The 22,468-nt window shown below is 37.3% G+C and overlaps 1 protein-coding gene across 1 annotated transcript in view; it reads right to left on the bottom strand.

Annotated features, from left to right (window-relative positions):
• The window catches only part of LOC107695209 (F-BAR domain only protein 1-like), a 36,306-nt gene that overhangs the window by 5,274 nt on the left and 8,564 nt on the right, over positions 1 to 22,468 (bottom strand). The window contains exons 3-19 of the mRNA XM_016495027.1: positions 21,424 to 21,477; positions 14,070 to 14,161; positions 11,979 to 12,053; positions 11,196 to 11,337; positions 10,896 to 11,048; positions 10,230 to 10,334; positions 8,915 to 9,013; positions 8,694 to 8,790; positions 8,392 to 8,509; positions 8,215 to 8,239; positions 7,332 to 7,392; positions 5,555 to 5,739; positions 4,965 to 4,989; positions 4,816 to 4,872; positions 3,995 to 4,046; positions 2,799 to 2,917; positions 1,501 to 2,463 (exon numbers count right to left, since the gene is read on the bottom strand). Of these exons, the coding sequence (XP_016350513.1) occupies positions 1,501 to 2,463; positions 2,799 to 2,917; positions 3,995 to 4,046; positions 4,816 to 4,872; positions 4,965 to 4,989; positions 5,555 to 5,739; positions 7,332 to 7,392; positions 8,215 to 8,239; positions 8,392 to 8,509; positions 8,694 to 8,790; positions 8,915 to 9,013; positions 10,230 to 10,334; positions 10,896 to 11,048; positions 11,196 to 11,337; positions 11,979 to 12,053; positions 14,070 to 14,161; positions 21,424 to 21,456 (2,401 nt within the window). The 5' untranslated portion in view covers positions 21,457 to 21,477. The remainder of the gene's footprint in view (positions 1 to 1,500; positions 2,464 to 2,798; positions 2,918 to 3,994; positions 4,047 to 4,815; positions 4,873 to 4,964; positions 4,990 to 5,554; positions 5,740 to 7,331; positions 7,393 to 8,214; positions 8,240 to 8,391; positions 8,510 to 8,693; positions 8,791 to 8,914; positions 9,014 to 10,229; positions 10,335 to 10,895; positions 11,049 to 11,195; positions 11,338 to 11,978; positions 12,054 to 14,069; positions 14,162 to 21,423; positions 21,478 to 22,468) is intronic.

Genomic DNA, 22,468 nt, shown 5'->3' with positions numbered 1-22,468 from the left:
GCTAAAGTGAGTTTGACGTTGTATTTTGCTGTTGCATTCAAGCAATTGACGCCGAACTGCCGCTAATTCAAAAGTGAAAGTAAAATGCAGACGGTGCTTTTAAGCTATTTAAAAGCGACGGAAAGCGAGGAAAAGAGGGAAAATTCAAACGAACTAAAAACGAACAATTGCTTTACACCGAATTGCCGCTATTTCAAAGTGAAAGTAAAATGCGCATGCCGCTTTTATAAGCTATTTAAAAGCGAAGGAAAGCAAGGAAAAGAGGGAACGCCCCGCCCCCACGGTGATACCGGTATTACCGGTGTTGTCACACGTCGATTATCCGGTGGGAAAATTTCCTCACCGTCACAACCCTACTCTATATGACTTGTATGCTATTTTCCAAGACTTTAGAAAATTCACTGAAAATCATGACATTTGCCTTATTCATGAGAAAAGCAGAAATGTCTGATTCATAAATACTTGTATTTCTGAGATGGAAACAAATCCTTCAATTGCTCTGAATGACTTGTTCACGCGTCAAATGTGTGTGTGTGTGGATTTTGAGTTAACATTGTTAAAACAAATTCACTTCCACTGAAATGTTTGGGGGTCAGTAAGATTTTTTTTAAAAGAAATCAATACTAAATAAATTAAAGTGATTACTGATTTATTTATTGCGGTTTCCACAAAAATATTAAGCAGCACAACTGTTTAAAACATTAATAATAATAATAATAAACGTTTAAATGTTAAATGTGAGCACCAAATCAGCATATTAGCATGATTTCTGAAGGATTATGTGACACTGAAGACTGGAGTAACGGCTGCTGAAAATTCAGCTTTGCCACCAGAGGAATAAAAGATTTGAAAATATATGAAAAATTCATTTTTAATTGTAAAAATATTTCACAATATTACTGTTTTTATAGTCTTTTTGGTCAAATAAATGCAGCCTGGGTAAGCACAGGAAACATAATTGTAAAACATTTATAGAGATCCAACCTAACTTTTCAGCGGCAGTGTACATGTTTGTTTTTTGTCATCATTAAACAGTGGATCCAAAAAATAATTAGACACTTTTGGGCAAATGAATATCATTGCATTAGATGTAAAATATCAAATTAAGTGGCATCTGCAAACAACACATTTGTTAGATATTTGGCAATTATCTAGGTGTCCTAGCAGAGCAACCACCGGGATTTTTCATCATATTAACTATGACTATGTTTCTCTAATGACTGACAACCAGAAAATGTTTTTGTCTCTATTTTGAGTAAGATATTTATTCATTTAGAATTTGAAACCTAACAAGCTTCTTTTTGAGAAATGTTTTGCTTGAAAGATATGCTTGTGCTGCATTTCTTTATAATAAATGCCATTTTTAAGTGAGGGTTAATTGTCTTTACATATTTTAGGGCCGTTGTGTATTGGCATTATATCATGCACTCTGCTCTCTAAATATCAGTATCTGCATCCGTCATTAAAACACCATATTAGTCATACACTAGTCTATAATACCTGGATGTGTGTTAATATCCAGGAAATTCTGGTCCTTGTCTGTAGAGAAGCAGAGGTCCTCCTGTGGCCCAGAATGCCGTGTGAGCGGTGGTCCATTCCTGCGAGGCTCGTCGTGAAAAGATCTCTGTTTTCTGGTGGACTCTTGTGTGACAATGTTATTTGTAGTGCCTTCACTAAAAGGGTTATGCACTGAGTTCCAGTGCATCAGCTCTTTCTTCGGCTGAGAACTGGGGGCGGGGTTAGGACTGGGCGTCGGTCTATTACTACTGGCTCTGCCTTGTGCAGCCGTCTGCGCCGCCAGCGACGATTGGTGCGTTGGACTACCGATCATAGTAATAGCGAAAGGATCATCTGGGGACTCTGGAGGTGGGATGCTACGTTCTCTTTTTCTGTCTCGGTCTTTGCGGGAGGAGGATGGGGGAGGGAGGGTTTTAGTGTCATTCAGAGAGATAGAAAAGGGATCAGTGCGGCCTTCCATGCCCCTGCCGTCCCTGGTGGGCCGAGGGGGAGGCGGGGCCCAGGCATCAGGTGGAGGCAGGTTGTCTTTGAGGGCAGAGCGTTCAAAAGCATCCAAGAAGGGGTCTTCTGGAGGAATGTGTTTACAGCTCCACACAGAGGGCTCCAGTTCTGAAGACGGCAGGCTGTGGGAGAAGGCCGGGAAGCTGAAGGTGGTGGGCTCGACGTCGGGTGGGGCCCGTGGAGAACGTAGATTGGAAGGCCAGGCTTTTGTGGGGTCATCCTGTGGAAGAGGAGATCGACCAAGTGAGGGATCACTGAACGCTGTGAGGAAGGGGTCACAGGATCGGTTCAAGTTTACAGAGTCTTTAGATTGAGACTGAGTGGATGGCCAGGCTGCCCAACCGGTGGGCTCTGGGGAAGCCCCAAGGGGCTGATGGGATGGCGAATCCAGTCCGGAATCCTCCACATTCTCAGGAGAGGATGAATCAGAAGAGAAGGCTGCATCTGTCAAACATGAAGAAAAGTCTATTACTGATCAGTATAGAAATTTCTTTAAAAAGCAACAGACTGATGAGGAAAAGGCTGACTGCAGAAACATAATTCACATTCCACTTTGGTCCATAATTGAATAATTCATGCTTTAATGCCTACACAAGCAGTTCTGACAAAGCGCGTCAATTAATTCTTAGAATATGGTAATGCACACTTTGGCACACATTTGGCTAGTTTAAAGCTTTTAATTCTCAGATTTCTAAAATGCTCTAAGAGAATAACTCGTCCAGTCGATTCTCATCTATCACGGTAATGTGGTTGGGGGTGGTGTGCTGCTGGAGGTTTACATTCAGATGCAGCAAAGGCCTTCTGGAGCTGTTCTCTGCCAGCAAAGCTGTGGGATTTAAAGGCCGACTCCAGAGGAGGTCCAAACAGAGCGTCCGAACCGGATGCTGTGGAACTCAGCCTGCAGAGATGAGAGGAAGGAAACTGAACGGGTGAAGAAGTGAATGTAGGAGAAACTAAAGCCATTAAAATGCAGGATTAATAACAGAAATAATAGAAACAATAATTATTTAAATATATATAATAATCATTTAAATCCACACTAGTGTTAAAAGTTTGGGGTCTGTAAATTATTTTTCTTTAAAAGAAATTAATTCCTTTATTGAGCAAGGAAGCACTGGTTCGTGGTTTCCACAAATACATTAATACATAAATCAGCAAAAGTGTTCAACACTGATTATAAAAAAAATGTTTCTTGAGCACTAAATCAGCATAATCAAGGTCATGTCTGAGAGGGTGCATGTATATTCATAAGAAAATCATGAAAAAAAAAGTTTCCTCAAAAAAATGAAGCTGTTTTCAGCATTAAAATAATCAGAAATGTTACTGAGGAGCAAATCAGCATATTTGAATAATTTCTGAAGGATCATGTGACACTGAAGACTGGAATAATGGCTGCTGAAACTTCAGTTTTGCTATCACAGGAATATTTTTAAATATATTAAAATATAAAAGAGTTATTTTAAATTGTAATGATATTTCACAATATTACTGTTTTACTGTACTTTTGATCAAATAAATGCAGCTTTGGTGAGCAGAATCTTCTTTCAAAAACATTGAAAACATTACTGACTGCAAACTTTTGAATGGTAGTGTTTATAATCCAAATTATATAAATAACCTAATAAAGATGATTGTACATCTAAATAACATAAATAACCTTTAAAATATTATAATCTATATACTTATAATAAGCTAATAAAAATATATTTAAATTAAATAATTTGCAATAGTATTCAATTCAATTGAAATTTTAATCAATTAAATTTTGAATTTGTATTTATTTATTAAACTGCATTTTTGTTCAGTTTGTCTTAACATGTTAACTTCTTGCTCAACCAATGGTGTGGGTTTGGGGTGAGACCAACAGTCAGCATTTAGCATTTATGCCACAAAAACTACATACTTCACCTTTAAATCTGCATTTTTGGATGTTAAAGTGTTCAGTTATTATACTGTATGGAAAATCTTTTTGTACCTGCTGTGATCTGGGCTGGATGTGGATCTGCGCAGACCCTCCTGTTCTCCATCTGTAAAAAAAAAAACAAAAAAACATTACTCTACTGTGCAATATAACAATACCATACAATAATAAAGTAAGGGGTCATTTAGCAGATGCTTTTATCCAAAGTGGCTTACAGTACACTTACTATAGGGATTCTCCCTGAAGAAACATTAGGTTAAATGCCTTTCTCATGGCCACAATAGTGATAGTGATGGTAACCAGCCTAGACGTTTAACCATTATAACACACCCATAATACATAACGTACAGCATATAATAGCACAGTATAATATTACCGGATAAAAACTATATACATTTTTCATCAAAAATGATTCAAACCATGAACTATCAAAATAGTAGCATTAATCTATGTGACTAATGTCTGCAATTAAGCAGGTTTGAGTAATAGTGAGCCACATACACACACCATATTGTTTCACTTTTGCTATTATTGCCAAAACCCACAATACAAAAACAGAGTTCATTCTGAGACTGAGATCAGGCTGTCAGTATAAGGCAATAATGACAGTGCAGTTATGACACTGATCCCAGGTCAGCTGGATGGCAGATTGCTGTGATTAAGGTGTCAAATGGAGCTGTGTTTGTGGGATAATGACATCTAATAATGTGGACAGAGGAGGAGGTGGGACATTTTGTGTGTGTGACTGTGGCCATTTGAGATGGCTTGTTGAAATTAGTCGCAGGTACAATGCATGAGCACTGAAAAATTAATGATCTACGATGTAACTCTAGCTGAATGAGTACAGAAGAGGACGTCTGCGGAGTGTGACAGACCTTTCTGGGGAACACTTTCCCCTTCTCCTTCAGATCGACCTGCTGAACTGGAGTTTCCTGTAACAGAGGAATGGGACACATGAAAAATATTCACACTTACACATACATAATATAATCTGAGATATAGAGGGGAATACAAGTTAACTTACGTGAGAGCTGCTTCTTTACTGACACCTTCACAATGGGATGAATGAGAGGAGGTACAAGTACAATTTTAACCAATGTTGTGCACAATATTTTTTAATGACATCTTTAAAAAGAGAGAGTAAAATGTAAAGATGCACAAACTTCGCGCAATATCTTCTGTATCTTCTTTATTTTCCTAACCAACCAATATGACAGCAGTCATGGACTTTATTCTCTTGCACATTAATCATTTTGTTTTAATGTACTATGTGTGGATTTTCTGAATAAACTAGACATAGATACTCTAGACAAGAAACACTATTTTTCAAAGATTTGATTACACTAAAAACCACAACTTTTGTCTGTTTTTTTGTTTTTGCTCAAAAGAGCTAATTTTAGCAGTCTGGCACCTTGTAAACATGACTTTGTTTGCAGGCGAACTACTAAAATCCTGTGCAAACTGACTTGTGGAAGTTGTAAGTGTTATTTGACTAGTCTTTTGATCTCATCATGTAGAATAAAACAGCTTTATATATATATATAGCTGTAAAATAAATCTCTTAAAACCACCTGCCCTCAGTCTTACTTAAGCTATTAAGTCCCCCCCTCTTACCGCTCTGTTAGGAGGCAGGGTCAACGCCCCCACTGTGGCCTTCAACTCCAGTTCATTGGCTGCTGAGTTGCTACGGTTACTGCTGGCAACCGGTCGGATCTGGATGTGAAACTTCTTGGGTTCATCATCATCGAAATCCGAGTCGCTGGAGTAAAAATTTCCCTCCTTCTCCTCAGCAGCACAACGTAGAGAGCAATGCAGTTAAGGAGCAAATCCAGACACGATGCAGGATACATATGTACTCGCACACAGGTACAAAGAAAACACACACGACCACAAATAGACATGAGTGCAAACATTCACACAAACACAGCTGTTCTGAATAGTCTACAAACTGTGGTGAGGTGCAAAAATAACCATCCTATTTAGGGACGCTACTGAGTTTCAAATCCTTAAACACCCCTCATGACGAACTTCAATTTTCAGGAACCTAAGATTGACAACAGATCTTTGTCACAGGGTATTTGGGGAGAAATTGTTATTGGGCAAATCCATCACTGTCCATTATCAGACAATACAAGTGTCTCTATTTCACATCCTGCCTTATCAAACCACACTTCCTGACAATAACTTCCTTTCTATCTGTATGTGATATTTTTGATGGTGTGTGAAGACAGTATTGCAGAAAATAACAATAAAAAACAAACAAAGAAGGCAATTAAATCCCTCTCCTCTCCCTCTGTTTTAGACCACATAGATGAGGTCTGAGAATAAGAAAATAAGTTTTGGTAAAATTATTTGTTGTAGTGCTGAGAATATACTTCCCAATCCTCAAATATCTACAATAGGGTCCAAAAGCCCAAGGCCAAGTTGGAAATCAGGGATTTAACATCTAATTTAAACCTGAAATTAAACTTTAGGATTTCAGAAAGCTTTATAATTTTTTTGTTTAAAATAAAATGTTATGACATAAAATAAATAAAAAATACTTAAGATTCTATTTCTAGGTCATTCATCAAATAAGCAGACTAGTGACTTTTGTACAGATAAGGGACCGGGACAAGACCACAGGAACCAGTTGAGTCCTCTGCACAATGTGACATTGCTGCAGCCTGGAATTGAACTGCTGGTTTCGTCTGGTCAGAGGAGAACTGGCCCCCCGACTGAGCCTGGTTTCTCCCAAGGTTTTTTTCTCCATTCTGTCACCGATGGAGTTTTGGTTCCTTGCCGCTGTTGCCTCGCCACTGGCTTGCTTAGTTGGGGACACTTCATTTCCAGCGATATCGTCAACTTGATTGCACAGACACTATTTAAACTGAACTGAGCTGGATGATGACATCACTGAATTCAATGATGAACTGCCTTTAACTGAAAATGTTGTGTTTACTATTATCATTTTGCATTATTGACACAATATTTTCCTAATTAATGCTGTACAGTTGCTTTGACACAATCTGTATTGTTAAAAGTGCTATATAAATAAAGGTGACTTGACTTGACAGATGTTTTTGCCTCCATTGCATTACAAGATGCTCTTTTGATGATTCTCAAATCATGCTGGATCACATGATTATCAGGATTTACACAAACTTGTGGAGGTAATGAAGCTTGAGTTCTGCTGTCAGCAGAAGAGAGACAAACTGAATACTAAGATATTTTGAATTTCATATCAATTTCTTCAAGTCAAACTGTAATGAAATGTTATGAAATGAACTGAAGCATGTTTACTAGTTATATCAGCCCCACTGTCTGCCTATAGTTATGCACAGTTATGCACATACACACACACTGTATACTCTCACTACATCCACTCCTGATGGCTTATTCTGAAGGATATCATTCTGGTTGACATCTGCACGTATCACAAAGCCCTCGTTGTCCACTTTGAGGGGTGAGTTCTACACACAAGCACAAACAGACAGCACAAGCTCACAATAAGAAACAACATTTAAAAGGCACAGGACATAAGGTGACAGAGTGATGATTCTTTGGAGGTCTGTAACATGGATGTGGTCTGACTTTCACTCATAAACACGCTAATGCTGTTGCCATGGCTCATATGAAAACAGTGCCGATGTTTTAAGAGAGTTAGTAGTGGTCTGACGTCTTGCATAACAGCCCGTAACACATGTGTGTTTATGAAGGATTTTGGCAGTCAGTGGGCTATATCAAACATTCATTAAACACCCTGAGTATTGCCAAGGTTAAATATAGCTTAATGAGGTAACCAGACCTTGCCAAACATGTCACTCTCTCTTGCATAGCATATACACACAGAAGTCTGTGTAGAAAAAGAGTCTGCATTCTGTGTACAGTATGTGTCTGTTTACTTCTGGAGGAGGGTTTACTTAGCTATTTTAAAGGACAAATTTGTCCTCCCAAATTTGTGAAAAATGAAATTGTTCATAAGAAAACATGCAATTAACAATTTTGGTATAAATTATATTCCAATAAATAAAACATAAAAACATCTCTGTCTTTAAGATGTTCTCACTAATATAGCATCTATGGTCTATGTATATATGTGTGTTAGTAAACTAACAACTGGTTTGAGATGAGACTTTTTTAGACGGTCTAAAAAGTGTCACAGAAGTTTAATCAAGAACAGCTGATGATACAAGACCAGTAACCACACACACACACACACAATCACCTGTTCTCTGTGTAAAAACAATTCAGCAAAGAGTGTGTGTGTGTGTGTGTGTGTTATGTGAACTCACAAGCGCATCTGCCACAGCTGAATCTCTAGAGGACAAAAACAGAAGAGGTATGAAAAGCCATACAGTAAATAAGAAGAATTGGTCACTGAAAAACTAACTATGAATGCTCTCAAAGTCTATTACAGGCCTGATCTAGAACATTAAATGTGTTGCGTTTCATATGAATGCATGACTCACGTTGAATCCGGTTCCTTGTCTTTCTTTCCCAGTCCAGGGATCCTGAAGGCTTTAGCACGACTCTTTTTACTGTTCTCAGACACTAGTGGGGACAGATATTCCTCGAACCCTACTGGACCTTATGCACACACACACACACAGTAGTTTAAGGAAGGTTTGGAGCTGAGCGGTACATTTGTAATTCACTATATGACAAATTATAAAACCTTGTATTTTGCAGAAGAATGATTTTCAATGCATTGCTATCCAATAAAACAGAAATGCAATTTCTGGGGAAATTGTTTTATCTTTCTGTGACTCACCCGGTCTCTCCTTCCCTGTTCCCTTCTGGTCTGTAAACTTCTGAATGAGGTTCTCAATGCCAATGTTCTCCACGTTCTGCTTAAATTCCTCATGGACCTGAAGGAGGTTCATGAGGACCACATTGACCAGAACAACTCTGAGCCACGGGGTAATTCATCTGAACAACTACAGTATGCAAACAGAATATAGGAGTAGATAAAATCTCCAGAGTGAGCCGTACCTGCCCAACCTGTACGTGTGTGTCTTCAATGGAGTGTGAATACGCTTTGATCAGTAGTTTCATCTGACGTAAATGAGCCTCCTCAATGTCCTGAAATTTCTGCAGATGTAGAAGGACAAATGTAAAGAGAAGCTACTGACCTCTACTGACTTACACTACTGTTTAAACGTTTGGTGTTGGTAAGACTTTAAAAAAATGTTTCTCTTAGGCTCACCAAGGCTGCATTTATTTAATCAAAAACACAGTAAAATATTAATAACAATAAAAAAAAAATACATTTATTTACCAGACATTTTTGGTAACAATGTAAAAGTATTTATTTTTCTCAATTTTATGCATCCTTGCTTAATAAAAGCATAATTTTCTCAAACTTTTGAACAGAAGTGTATATATTGTGAATATTTACAATATAATATGGCCTCAACCTTCTTATTGCTTTAAAGAAATAAAAGAAAAACAGATCTGATATATCTTTTAAAGACAGTTAAGTTGTAAAACATACATCTATTTTATAAAATAATTATATAACTTCACTGCCTACTTTTAGTCATTACCGTCTGATATTAATGAAAAATGTTTTAAGCAAAATCGAGCCAAAAATCTTCTGAAAGTTGTTTTAATATTTTACCTTCTATGTGTTATAGTTTTATTTTTAAATGATATTTTGTACTTTTTAGGACTGTTTAGATAATCCTATTTGTAATTAGGAACAACAGAAAACTGAGTACATGTGTGAATAATACATGTGCAAAATAAGGATTTTTTTTGTCTGACATTGATGACAATTCAACAGATGGAGCTGAAAAGCATTTTATTAGGCTGTACAAGCATATTTGCAACTTTTATTTGGGATCTCTGTAAATCAGGACCTTATATTTAAACTTGCTGAGTTTAAATAGAACTGGCCCTGGCATTTAATAGTGGTCAGCCTCTATAATTGAAAGATTATTGCTGATGCCCTAATTGAGGGATACCACGACTCCGTTGCTCTCAGAGAGTGATTTCAGGACTCTTACATTTTACTGATTCATCCTTTCTTTGCTCTCAAATTATTCATACTTGCAGGTCGACACCAGGCAGAAATAGACTAGGCATGTAATCATTTTGTCAAACAGACTGCTTTAATGGCCCTTGTAGCCATGGTAACTTTACACTGCTTTATTGAGCTCATTGAAATACTGTAAATTTTGCTCTGAAGGTCTAGATTATGAGAACTAGTGAGCTAAACCCTGCTTTAAAAATGTTTCACACATGCGACTGTGGTATGTGCTTATGCCCTTAGCAGGGCTGGAAAAAATCCTGAAAAATCATCAACCTGTGCTGATTCACTCATTTTCTGTTCAAAGTCTCTTCCAGTACGGTTAAACTTCTCAATAGACCCTGCAAAAGACCCAGCTGCCTTCTTAGATTTCAGCTCAGCCTGAGAAAAGAGAAAGAGACAGATCAATATATGTGTGTGTGTATATATATATATATATAAGAAAGTTAGAAATTTAGCCTTTATTTTTTTAAGATGACAAAAACAGGATGAAGGCTACTATCTTAAAGGATTAGTTCAACCAAAAGAGCTGCCCTCATGTCATTCCAAACTAGTATGACTTTCTTTCCTTAGTGGAACATAAAAGGATACTTTTTGAAGAATTTTTTCTATTCTTTCGAGCATCATTATTCTGAAAAAACATCGGCCTGCGTCTATGGCGCATTCAAGAGAAAGGTAGTGACAGCTGCTTCGTTAACAAACTGCTCTTTTGAATCAGTTTTAATGAATCAGCTGATGTGGTTCACAAATCAGACTGATCCAGTTCCCAAGTCAAACTGGTCATTTTATCTGTAAATAACTTAAAATCGCATAGACTACTTTCATGTTACTTCTATGGTGCTTTTGTGTCCTTTTTGAGGTTTACAATGACATGAGGGTGTGTAAATGATGACAGAATTGACATTTTTGGACTTTTAAGTCTTCTCTCTCAAACACAAACACCTTTTCCAGCTCTTTCTGAGGCATTCCTTCTTTGTGCAGTCTCTCCAGCTCTACACACTTGCTGTGATAGCGTTCTCTGGCCTTCTGCAGGTGGGTGTTCTGCACCTGAAGAGACTGCACTGACTCCAAAGTCCCGATCACTTCCTCTTTCGTCTACATAAGACACAACATATTTAAATAAGCAACAGATATTAAGCACAAATTTAGAACCCAATGCACTCATTCTGAAATGCTGTAGGGGATCGGAAATGATCAGAGACATGCACATAAATTCTATCAGGCTAAAAGCCCTTCATTTACCTTGCGGTGAATTTTGACCTGCTCCTCGCTGTACTTGTTGATGTCACGGATAAGGTCATTCATCTTCCTCATGAGCTCCAGGTGGCAGAGGGCCAGTTTGTCCGAGGACACGCGAAACACGTCCCACATAGGGGCGAACGTGCTGGGGAGCAAAGCAGGTGGTTAGATGCTGATGTATGGGAGTGCGTAAGCCGCTCGGAGTTCTTATAGCACAGCAGTATTAGAAAAACAACAGGCTTCCTTGCCTTCGTAAGTCTACTTCTCCTGACTCCCCAAGACACCCAAAAACAAAGTTCATATGAAAAAAGATACATTTCTCTTAGCTTTGTATTTGTGCTCTTAATTATTTAACGAGTTTGGCTCTATACCCACTTTGCATCACTGCAAAGTCTGTTTTTACAGTGTTAAAGCACTGTGTGCTTGTTTTGTGAGAACTTGCACATGCAGACAGGAAGTGAGGTGAAGAGAGCAGAGGAAAGAGCTAACCATAGCAACGACTTTTTGACCAATTACACACAACCGCACATACTTGTACACAAAAATACACACATACAATCCTCCTGAATCTCCCTGCTGATAAGTATCTGTAAGGCAGCAGTAGGCCAAACTTTTCAAGAGTAAACTTTTTAATGTTTTGTTCCTCTCTAGATGACAAAATCAGATGGTAATAGCGATTTTCAACACATGATACCTTAAAGTCCAAAACTGTTACCTACTCTGGTCAATAGTGCCTGTAAAATGTCAAAATCCTAATCTCATAACTACAGGAATAATGTTACTCACCCGAGAGGGCTTCCATTGCTAGCAATCTTGGCCAGTTTGCTCATGGATTTCGAGTAAGTCTCCTCGATGGCCACCCTTATATGCAAACACAAACACACACAGAGTGTCAGCCGGTAATAGATTCGCTTACAAACACAAAAGCAAATATACTTTCACATGAAAGTGATTTAGCACCAACATTAATGTCTCAAAGGTCACAAACAGTTCTTCGATGAAAGTTGCTAGGCGTATATATTTGTAATGGTGCACACACTACATTTGTATGGTTTCGTACATGGTACGTTTTTGTAAGGGAAACCATGAGTGACTTTAAAAGCAACCATCAGGACAAAAACCACTCAAAAAGTGTGAGAAAACACACAGTAGTTTTCCAAAGTGTCACGGCCAAAGCTGAAAAGACCAAATATTTCTTATCAACCACTATGTGATCTGCTTCTCCGATAAGCCAAGCTTTTTTGTTCTGACTTCAGAGTCTGCTCATGGGAAAAAGGATGTTGTCATTATCATCCCAGTCCGTCAAACTATATTGTTGGCCTTATCTCTTAGAAAACATCTTATTTGATTCTTATAAGTGAAATGTTGCTTTCTGTTGGGACAGCACAATGGAAAGTCAAGTCAGATTCTTCAAGGAGCACAGCCACTTTGAGGCACAATGAGTGGATGCAAAATGGCCTTTGAAAATTGATTTATGCAATTTATTGCACAAGCTATGCTTTTATCAGGGACCTATTTGTCTCTCTCAATTTCTCAGCACTCTCCTCCAGGGCTTTCCTGGACAGATTTCTAACATAAAAAAACAACAACAATTTAATCCTCCAGTCCATGACTGAGAGTGCCTGCATCCAGCTCCATTATAACGGATTGAAGAGACTATGAAAGTTGGCAGGAGGCTTGGCGGAGCTGTAAATAGTCTCTGTTCTCTCTGCAGAATGAGAGAGTCATTTTGGAGATTTCATTTTAATTATTGCTATTAGCTCCAACTCAAATGTCTACTACAGACCAAAAGGAATGCTAACACATCCCACATATGCTGTCAGTGGAACGGTAAAATGAAGATCTGTTTTATATGCTGCATGTACAGCATTTTCTGACTGCTGAGCTGCCTTGCATTTGTAGACATGTGCATGAGTGGACAGTGAACACTTTGTTGACTGCTCTGCTGCTCTCAGGTTAGTGTGTAGTTAGTAGTTTTGACACTTCAGTGCTGTGCGCTGAAAAACAGAACTGTAGTGTGGAGAAATCAACCACAGAGCAAAAAATGTAAAAAATAAAAATAAAAATTTGATCAAAAAAAGATGAAATACAATAAGAATCAATGATATCAGTTATCACATTACATTATACTATGCTATGTTTCGTTTGTACTATAATATAATATGATACAATGTAATATGATCAAATAAGACAAAACACTGCAATAACGTAACATTGCAATGTCACATAACAATGTAACATAACATAACGTAATGTAACATTATATAAGAGAGAAAATGATCATATAAGACAAAATATTTAGATAAAGTAATGCAACATTATTCAATAAGATATAAGACAAAGCATTACACTGACAATATAATATAGCAAAGGAAAATGTAATGTAAAATTAAATAATATGATCAAATAAGACAAAACATCACAATAACATAATAAGACAAAACAAGACAAATAAGACAAAACATCACAAAACCATAATGTAGAATAATAATAATAATGTAGATAAGACATAACATTATAGTAACAATAAAGTACAGAATGTCATGTAACATTAAATGATAAGATGAAGTAAGATCAAATAAGACAATAATAAATGTAACAGTATTACATAGCATTAAAATCAAATAAGACTTAACGTTACAGTAACAAGTTACAGTATAATGCAGCATAACATTATTGAAACATCCTAACACGAACATTCCACTTATCATTTCACTTTAAAAACACACCTGCTACTGCAGAGTTAGAAACACAAGAAGTGAGGAGTAGAGAAGGAGTAGAAAACAAATTTCACGTCACATTCCTGACAGTACCAGTTACACCATCTCACCCCTCTTCCCCATCACCATGACGACTCCTCCCAAAACAACACCTCACCTCTCACGCACAAACTCAGCCAACTCTTTGGTGGCGATCTGTCCATGCTTCATGTTGTGGTAGAGAATGTCGAAACCTGCATTCTTCTCTCCCTGTGAACAAAGAAAAACACCAACATAAGGTACATTCCTGCAGTGTGTGTAAAAATGATTAATCATCAGAAACAAATAAGTGTTAAAATAAAAATAGCAAGCGGAACTTGGAAGATTGGACTGCTGACTGTGGGCCGTTGATTACAGCAGGCACAAAATACAGTATGTGCCTCTACAGAACGTCAGCATTTGTAATTTGTAATTTCTCAGTTTATGCTATATAAACGAGCTTTCGTGAAGCTGATTGAGGTCCAAAAAACTGGTTCAAACACACACTAATTCTTTGTAACATCACTAACTTCACTTCTCTTTGAAGATGTCTCAAAATCACAGTGCAGTGTAGTACAGTGAAAATAACAACAAAACAATATCACAGAAGTGTATACAAGACATGCCACGTGAGCAAGGAGAACAACACACACAGATTTCCCTCAAAGGCCAAAGCCCAGTAGGGAGATCCTCAGATGATAACCTTTGGAACAAAGCAACGGCACATCCTGCGGTCAAAGTTAGCAAGTATAAAAATAGCCCCCTTTCTTTGAGCAAACAGAAAACTGTCAACAAAGGAGAGACAGAAAGAGATGACAGAACCAGGGCAGTCACTGGCCATAAATACCTCCACACCATAGAAAGAACTTCCCAGGTAAAAGAAAAATTAACAAAATTCCTACTATCCAAGGATAGAATCTGGAAGAGCCAGAACATATACCAAATCAAAAGCTGCTTCTAACATTCTACTGGAAAAGTCAGAAGTGTTGCACAAATATTGATGTCAAGTATGAGTATCGCTGATGAAGACAAGTGATGTTGATTTGTGCAGTTCAGCCCTCTCCTAAATACTTTTCACTTAGGTCTAATTTGAATCTTTTTAGATGCATGTCATTGAGAAAGTGAAAAACTTGTGAGCTACAAGTCAACAGCTGGTTATTTATGAAATTAGAAAATGAATGAGAATTTTGTACATTTGAATTTTAGACATAACCTTTAACAATGGTGGCATATTTGGTGGCATATTTTATACATTTGTGTTTTTAAACAGCAGATTTTATGATGTTCTCTGAGGTGAAATTAGCTGTAAATATTCAGATCACAAAAAATTGCAGCTTCAAGTTAAAATACAAAATTCAGATCATACATAAAACTAGGTCAAAGGTCAAGCTTCTGTGTTCCACAGGGGAAAGTAGAGGTTATCAGAATCGATTTTAGCCAATGACAGAGGTGCTACAATTCTATGGTGTGGTGAAGTTCCAAAAAACAGCTGAACCAAATCAAGTAATCAAATACTTTTGATTTGAATCAAATGTTGCAATGTTGTGCATGGTTTATAAAATGTGAAAATCAGGCAGCTGAAAAAGTGGGTTCACTCCTGCACTCTATGAAGTTCCTGTGGCACTATAGTCAGATCTAGACTAGGGTATCATTTACCCATGAACACTTCTGGTGTTCAATTTCAGTTCTTTATTTTGTACATGATTACAGAAATGTGCTGTTTGAAGAACTGAGGTTACAAAACAACAAAAACTAAGTGAACCAATTGCAACCAACATGTCATTTCAATCTTTAAAAAAGAAAAAGACAAACAACAGCTGATGATTGTTGTGGCCAGTATGCTTGTTGAAACCTGACCCCTTTGGAAAGTTGATATCCCATGATTCTCTCTGCTCTGCCCACACAGCACAGGTACAACAGCACCCCTTTTAAAGCTCTCTCTCCTTCTTTCACTCTCCTCTGCCCCTTTCTCTCACATCTCTCTCTCTCTTTTTATATGCATGTGATGGTAAACAAGTATCTGGCAAGTAAACCAACAATCTTTTCCCCTGACACTTCAGTCAGAATTCGGGTGCTGAAAGCAAATGGAATGATAGGCCATCGCTGACACCCAGAGTATTTCTGTTCTTTCATAGCTTCATTCCCTGAAGTTCATTTGCAAAGTATACAGCAGTATCTGCCATTCACCTTATCTAAGGACACAGAGGACGCTTTGTGTTTGAAGAGAGCATGACAGACAGGGAAGGCAAAGACATTAAACAGGGCTGCAGGTGTTGAAAGACAAACTCCAATACACTCGGTATTAACGTGTCTCCTACCAAGATAGCGGTTGCTAAAGCGACAGGGTTCCCCTGGTAACTGTAAGAGAGTGGGACACATATGACGGCTCATTCCATAAGGTGACAGGCATACGTGTGTGTCGGTGATAGAGAGAGGCTGAAGTATTCCTTCTTGTTAAAAACAAGACCCAAGGCTGTTAAAAAATTCAGTTTGACCTCTCCTCTCAGGAAGTGGCACTTGTGAAGGGTGAAAAGCTAGTCTACACACAGATGGACATCTTTGGTGCTTGTGTTTCATCCTGTGTAGTTTTTTCAGAATCTCAGCAACATAATTATCTGATCACAACCGATTCACCCAGATTACCTTAGCAATCATCCAGATCATTCTAACAACCTAGCAACACCACCCAGCCACCCTGGCAAAACTTACATTTTCTTCAGAAAGTGCACAACTTTGAAATTATAACATTTTATTTAAAACATTAAAATTCTAAATTTTATTTATATAAAAATAATATTAATATGTTTTAAAAAACCCTATTAACTAATCTGTGACTAGATGGGAGTCTCATATGTTTGAGAAAATAATAATAATAAACTTTATTCTTATAACTCCTTTCACACAAGAATTAAGTACTTTACAATAAAAAGCATTACAGTAAGCACAAAGTACTTCACATGAAAACAAATAAAAAAAAACAAATTGAATGTAACATACGATTACAGATGAAACCCACTTTATAATGGTAAAAAAGACAAAATGATCATACATAAAATGCATAACAAAAGCTAGAAATTACAACTAATAAATAATAAAAGAAAGCATAAAATATTTCAGAAAAGTCATTTGCTAGCTAAAAGCTAAAGTAAAACTATGTAAAGCAAAAGTAAAAGTTTTTAGCTTTCTATTGAAATATTTAGCGAGTTGGCTATCTATCGGTAATGTGCAATATGAAAATTATTTTTCAAAGTTGGAAATAAAACTACTATTTTAAAGAAAATTTGTTGTTCAACTTAAAAATGTCATGTTTAATTCATTGCGTTACTTGTCGTTTCTTTTTAATGAATTGTGAAATTTATTTTTCGGAGAAAACAATTTCACCAAATGTCGAGAGCTATTCTGAAAAGGGTTTTTAAATGTTTTCAGTAATTATTTTAACTTCTAACTTTCCCATCATGCCTTGTCAATGGGCTTCTCTGTTAAAAGTCAGTCTGAGCATGAGGCTGAACTTCCAACAGTAGCTTCTTCTAAGAACCACCTCACAATGACAACCTGTGTTAGTCTGCAGAACATAACCAGTCTCACTTGATTTTAATTACCCCGTGCTGTAAACACACAAGCAGGGATGATGACTTTAGCAGCATGTAAGGACTAATATGGCGTTTGATGACTTAGCCGTGTCACATGGAAGCTGTAACTGGATGATTGCAGGGCGTTCCAGTACCATTCTGCTCAGGGAAGTGAGGCAATCATGTGAGGCCCACTAAACGCACACAAACGACAAGCGACAGAACAGAACACCATGTTCACTGTAGTCCCTCCAAAAACCTTTTCACATACTACTGTCAGTGCAGGTCCATGAGTTCACCGGGGCTCCAAGAAGCAGCAGGATTGTGTGATTTTAATTTTGAATAGGGTGTACACAAAATGAAAATGGAGTTTTAAACTATAAGAAACACAGACAGTCTTGTTCGATACTCACAATCAAGCTTAAATGAATGCTAAATGCCCTAAAACATTGTTCTTGTTCTTTTACAGTACTCCATGACTATTTTGGCTGTGTGAAAACTTGTATGTACAGCACTCTCCATCCGATTCCTGAAACAAATGACTGGATATTATGGACTGGATATATTATGAGCTGGATATTTAATGAATGAATATTTAAAACTGATTAGCGGTTTGAAGCGGTCAGTATGAAATACTGCCATGCAGAAATGAACACATTACCAGAGAGAGAATTTCTTTCTCTATGTAAGAACATGTAAAAAAAAAAAAAAAATTACATTAGAATTGCAATATGATCAAATGAATCTAAACTGAATCAAATCAAAATCAAATCAAACTTTTCAGTACCGAATCAAAATAATTCTCAGTGAATTCCTTTTCCTTTTTTTTCATCATCATTTGCATCATGATGAGAATTTTAGTGTTATTTGATTATATTTGATTGTTCGCTCATTTCCCAGAACTCCATGCAGAGGTGCTGTAGTGTTAAAAGACTTAAAATACTGCTGACTGCACATTAAAACACACAAACACACACACACATGGCCCAGACCTGTCACCTCTGAATATAATGAATAACTGCATTTGCTCTTAGGTGAGAAAGAGGGAAAACACTGACTGACTTAAAGTACATCATGCTCATCGTGTGGTCCATTGGAGATGGAGACAGGACTAGACACTGACTTGAGGAATTCTCTCACGAGACTGAAAAATAGATTGTTTAAAATTAAATTAGTGCTTGCTACATGTTGTAGATGGTTGCTTTCATGCACAAGCAAAGCCCACCCGCAGTCACAATATGACAGTGGAAACTGATGGATCATGACCTAATGAATGGGGACGAATTACAAATCGCGCAGTAGCCATAATATATTGAAAGAAAGACACTAAGTGTGTGCTAATTAAGTAACAAATTCTACTATTAGAATACTATTATAAAAGAATGGCTCATGAATATTTATTATGAATAATTTTGAATAATAGATATTCCTGAACCTTATTTTCAAATACTTAATTATATTAAGTTACATGACTGAACACTCCTGGAAGGTTACTAAGCAACGTGATGACCAAATTAATGACTCAATTAATATTAATGCACTATACATCAATTTCACAATAAACCTTAATTATAAAAATGTGGTCAATGCATAAATGAATATTTAAAAAATATATAAAACTGAACACAATATCTCAGTATGAAATTTAATTTATGTCTAATGTTGGATGGTACTACTATATAAGTTCATGAGGTCTGATTGGGCGGCATATTTCACTCGCACTGGTGTGGTCTGTGGTCAAAGTCATTTTTACAGGCAAAGGCAAGAAAATACACGCTCTGTAGAGTCCTGAGCTACGGTCATGCTTTAAACAATTTTCTAGACCAAACTCTCATCTTCCAAAGCTCCAAAGCCACAAACACTTTGTGAGACTGAGATAATCCGCATCCTACCTCAAAAAACTGAAACAGAATGAAACAAAATGAACTGATTAGGCTGCTAAATGAGCTCTCTGTTGTGCGACAAACATCTGACGGCCTGCTGAATGCTCTGTTTTCCATCTGAGGAAGAAACAGATTTAAGATAGTTGTAAGGATGAAGACGCACGAGCTAAATAAGGAATGTGCTTAATCACTGCGATTGCGAATTCCCTCTCGGAGACTTAATTAATCATGCTTTTTCAGTAATTACCCAAATGTGTCGTCTCAGTCATTTCACACCGGTGTTTTTATTCATTGCTGCAGAAACCATCAGAGAAGGATGAACACACACAACAGACGAACACACACAATTATGATCACATTATATGCAAACACACAGACACATATTAGAATGACAATGAATTTCTTTTCAGTCAACATGAGAATTAGTGTTTTAAATGCATTTTACTTCTGTAATTTTATGATCACCCTAACAACCATCCAGATCACCAGAATAACCACCTAGAAACATCATAGCAAAAAAATAAAAACACAAAGCCAGACAACTAAATGACCTTGCTGAAACCGGTCAGTAGACCAAAGGCTGCAACCACACAGAAGAACACAGTAGAGGAACTCAAAAATAAAACCTCAGTCAAGACAACAAATGAAAGAAGGGCTGTTCAGATTAAACACAGGGGTGCTCCGACTGATCAGATACCGATCGCTATCGGTTGATAATCACTTTGGGAAGTTTGATCGGCGGTCTCTATAAAGGCCGATCTCAAACTGACAACGTGCAGTGAATCGTGAACAGCGTTAGTGAATCACCTCGTGCGCTCTCTCTTTCCCTCTCAAAATGTGCAAATGGCTTTAAATCATCACATCGCGTCTACACTATAAACGAGCTGCATGCTGCACAGTTGACACAGGAATTGTCATTTGCACAATCGAGGCAGTGTTGCATCGTCACTAAAGTTTAGAATTTGCATTTCTTTTTAAGTCTGGCCAGTGTTTAAACCATTCAGCACTTGCGCGCTCTTCTAGAGATGGTGCGCTTATGCACACTCAAAGTGCACACACATAAGGCAGCCTCACATCCAGCTCACGAAATCAGGCCTGTGCTGCGTGTAAGCTATTGTGCAGCAACTGCCCCATTGTAACAACAAAATGCACTGCATGATCAAACATTTAGGTGAGATAATTATATATTTTTGAAAAATGTCAACAAAAAATAAAAAAGTAAAAAAGCCCCCTGCCTCCACCCCTCAAATTAAAAAATACCCCCACAAGAGTCACCTAAGAGAGCAATTCCCCCCATTTTCAAAAATGAAATTCAGCCCTGAATGAATGTCTGTAAAAATCCTGATTGGAGCATCACTATAAATAATTCTACATGATACAAAGAAGGCTTCAAAAAGATCGGTGATCATATTGGCAGATACTGCTTCCTGTGATCGACGATTGGTGATCAGCTCCAAAAATCCGGATCGGAGCACTCTTATTTAAACAGGATCACGGTATGCCGTTTACTTTCAAGTGATGTTTAGAGGCAGGCAAAAATGCCACATTACAACAAAAGTATCTCTAAAACTAATCTGATGGCACAGATGTTGTAAATTCCTTTAACATATGGACGACTGGTAGGAAGTACTCTTATAATGTGGCCTGTATTCAGTAGCAGTGGTTCCTCAACGTTCTGCCTTGATTTCCCCCTCTCTTCTCCCTCGTTCTTTGAGAGCAGGCTGGGTATTAAAGTAGGACGCACCTGAAATAGCCTTGCCAGGTTTGCTGAAAGAGCAGAGCACGGCTGTCCTCATGGGAAAGCTGACAAAGCCCTGGCCCTCTGCTTTTGTTCTCTCACTTTTTACTCTCTTTGTTCTATCCTCACTCCATCCCTCCTTCATACTTTCAATGATGCGACTAAAACAGTCAGCATATGAATCCCAAACTGCTTACAAGGCAACTGTACCAAACATTCACTGAGTAAACATTTGCTCTTACTGTACTGCTACAAAGCTGAAACATTAAAAACCCCATCGCATAAGAAATGTGACAGACTTACCCAAAAATTATTCTTGAAATATGGCATCTCCATTTAGAGGGTTCCTAGAGGGTTCTGAAAGAAAGAAAAAGAGGGTTATGGCCCAGATATAATATTTGGAGTTGTTTTTACCAAACTTATTCTAGGAAAATATCAGAAAAATTGTGAGTTAAATTAATTTTAAAATAGTAAAATGTTTTTATCCTCTCAGTTTGATGTTCATCGACTATAACTAATCTTTATTTTATTTTATGGCCAATAACTGATAAATTCTATATGGTTTGTCCACATTAAAAAAAAAAACTAAAAACTAAATTTATTTGAAATCAACGTTATAATGCACATGCAGGTGCTAGTGGCAAGGACTCAAGGCAATTTTAATAAGACCAAACCTACACTGAAGTGCACACACAAACATACTCGCTCTGTTTCAATGTTCTGGCAGAGCAGATGACACTGTGAAAGTGTCTCTTTGTGAATGTAAATGTCAGCCAACTCAGAAATATAAAACCATCACCTCAGCTAATAGCCTGAGCAGCCCACTGAATTCATTATTTTTTTTTGGCTCGAGTCTATTCAGTGAAACCAAATGTAACATTTGTCCTTAAGGTCTGGGGCTAAACGAAACACGAAAATGCTTTTGAAAGTTTCGAAGTCAGATCAGTTGAACTGAGTTATGTTTCATAATGCGTCTCTTCTGCAGCTGTGAGCGGCCAGTCGATGAATTGCAGTTTTAGTCACTTCCGTGTTGGTTTCACAAGAGAGACCGGAAGGTTGCCGCTTGATTGAAACCCATCTCCAAGTGTGTGTCATGAGCATTACACACTGGGCCACAGCTCTGACATACTTTCTGATATTATGATAATGCCACAGACATCAAAACAAAATCAGTAGAAACAAGCTAAATGCTTTAACCCAATCCCTTTGTGAAGGACCTTCCTAAAATATAAAGGCAGCGCCAGCTATATATTATGTATAAAGACATATTTATAATATTTTCTCAGATATTATTTAACTATATTACAATATTATATATATATATATATATATATATATATATATATTA

This window comes from Sinocyclocheilus anshuiensis, unplaced genomic scaffold, assembly GCF_001515605.1.
Source record: "Sinocyclocheilus anshuiensis isolate Anshui unplaced genomic scaffold, SAMN03320099.WGS_v1.1 scaffold122, whole genome shotgun sequence".
Lineage (NCBI taxonomy): Eukaryota > Metazoa > Chordata > Actinopteri > Cypriniformes > Cyprinidae > Sinocyclocheilus > Sinocyclocheilus anshuiensis.
The sequence above is the reverse complement of the archived record's forward strand: the minus strand, read 5'-3'. Positions and strand labels throughout refer to the sequence as shown.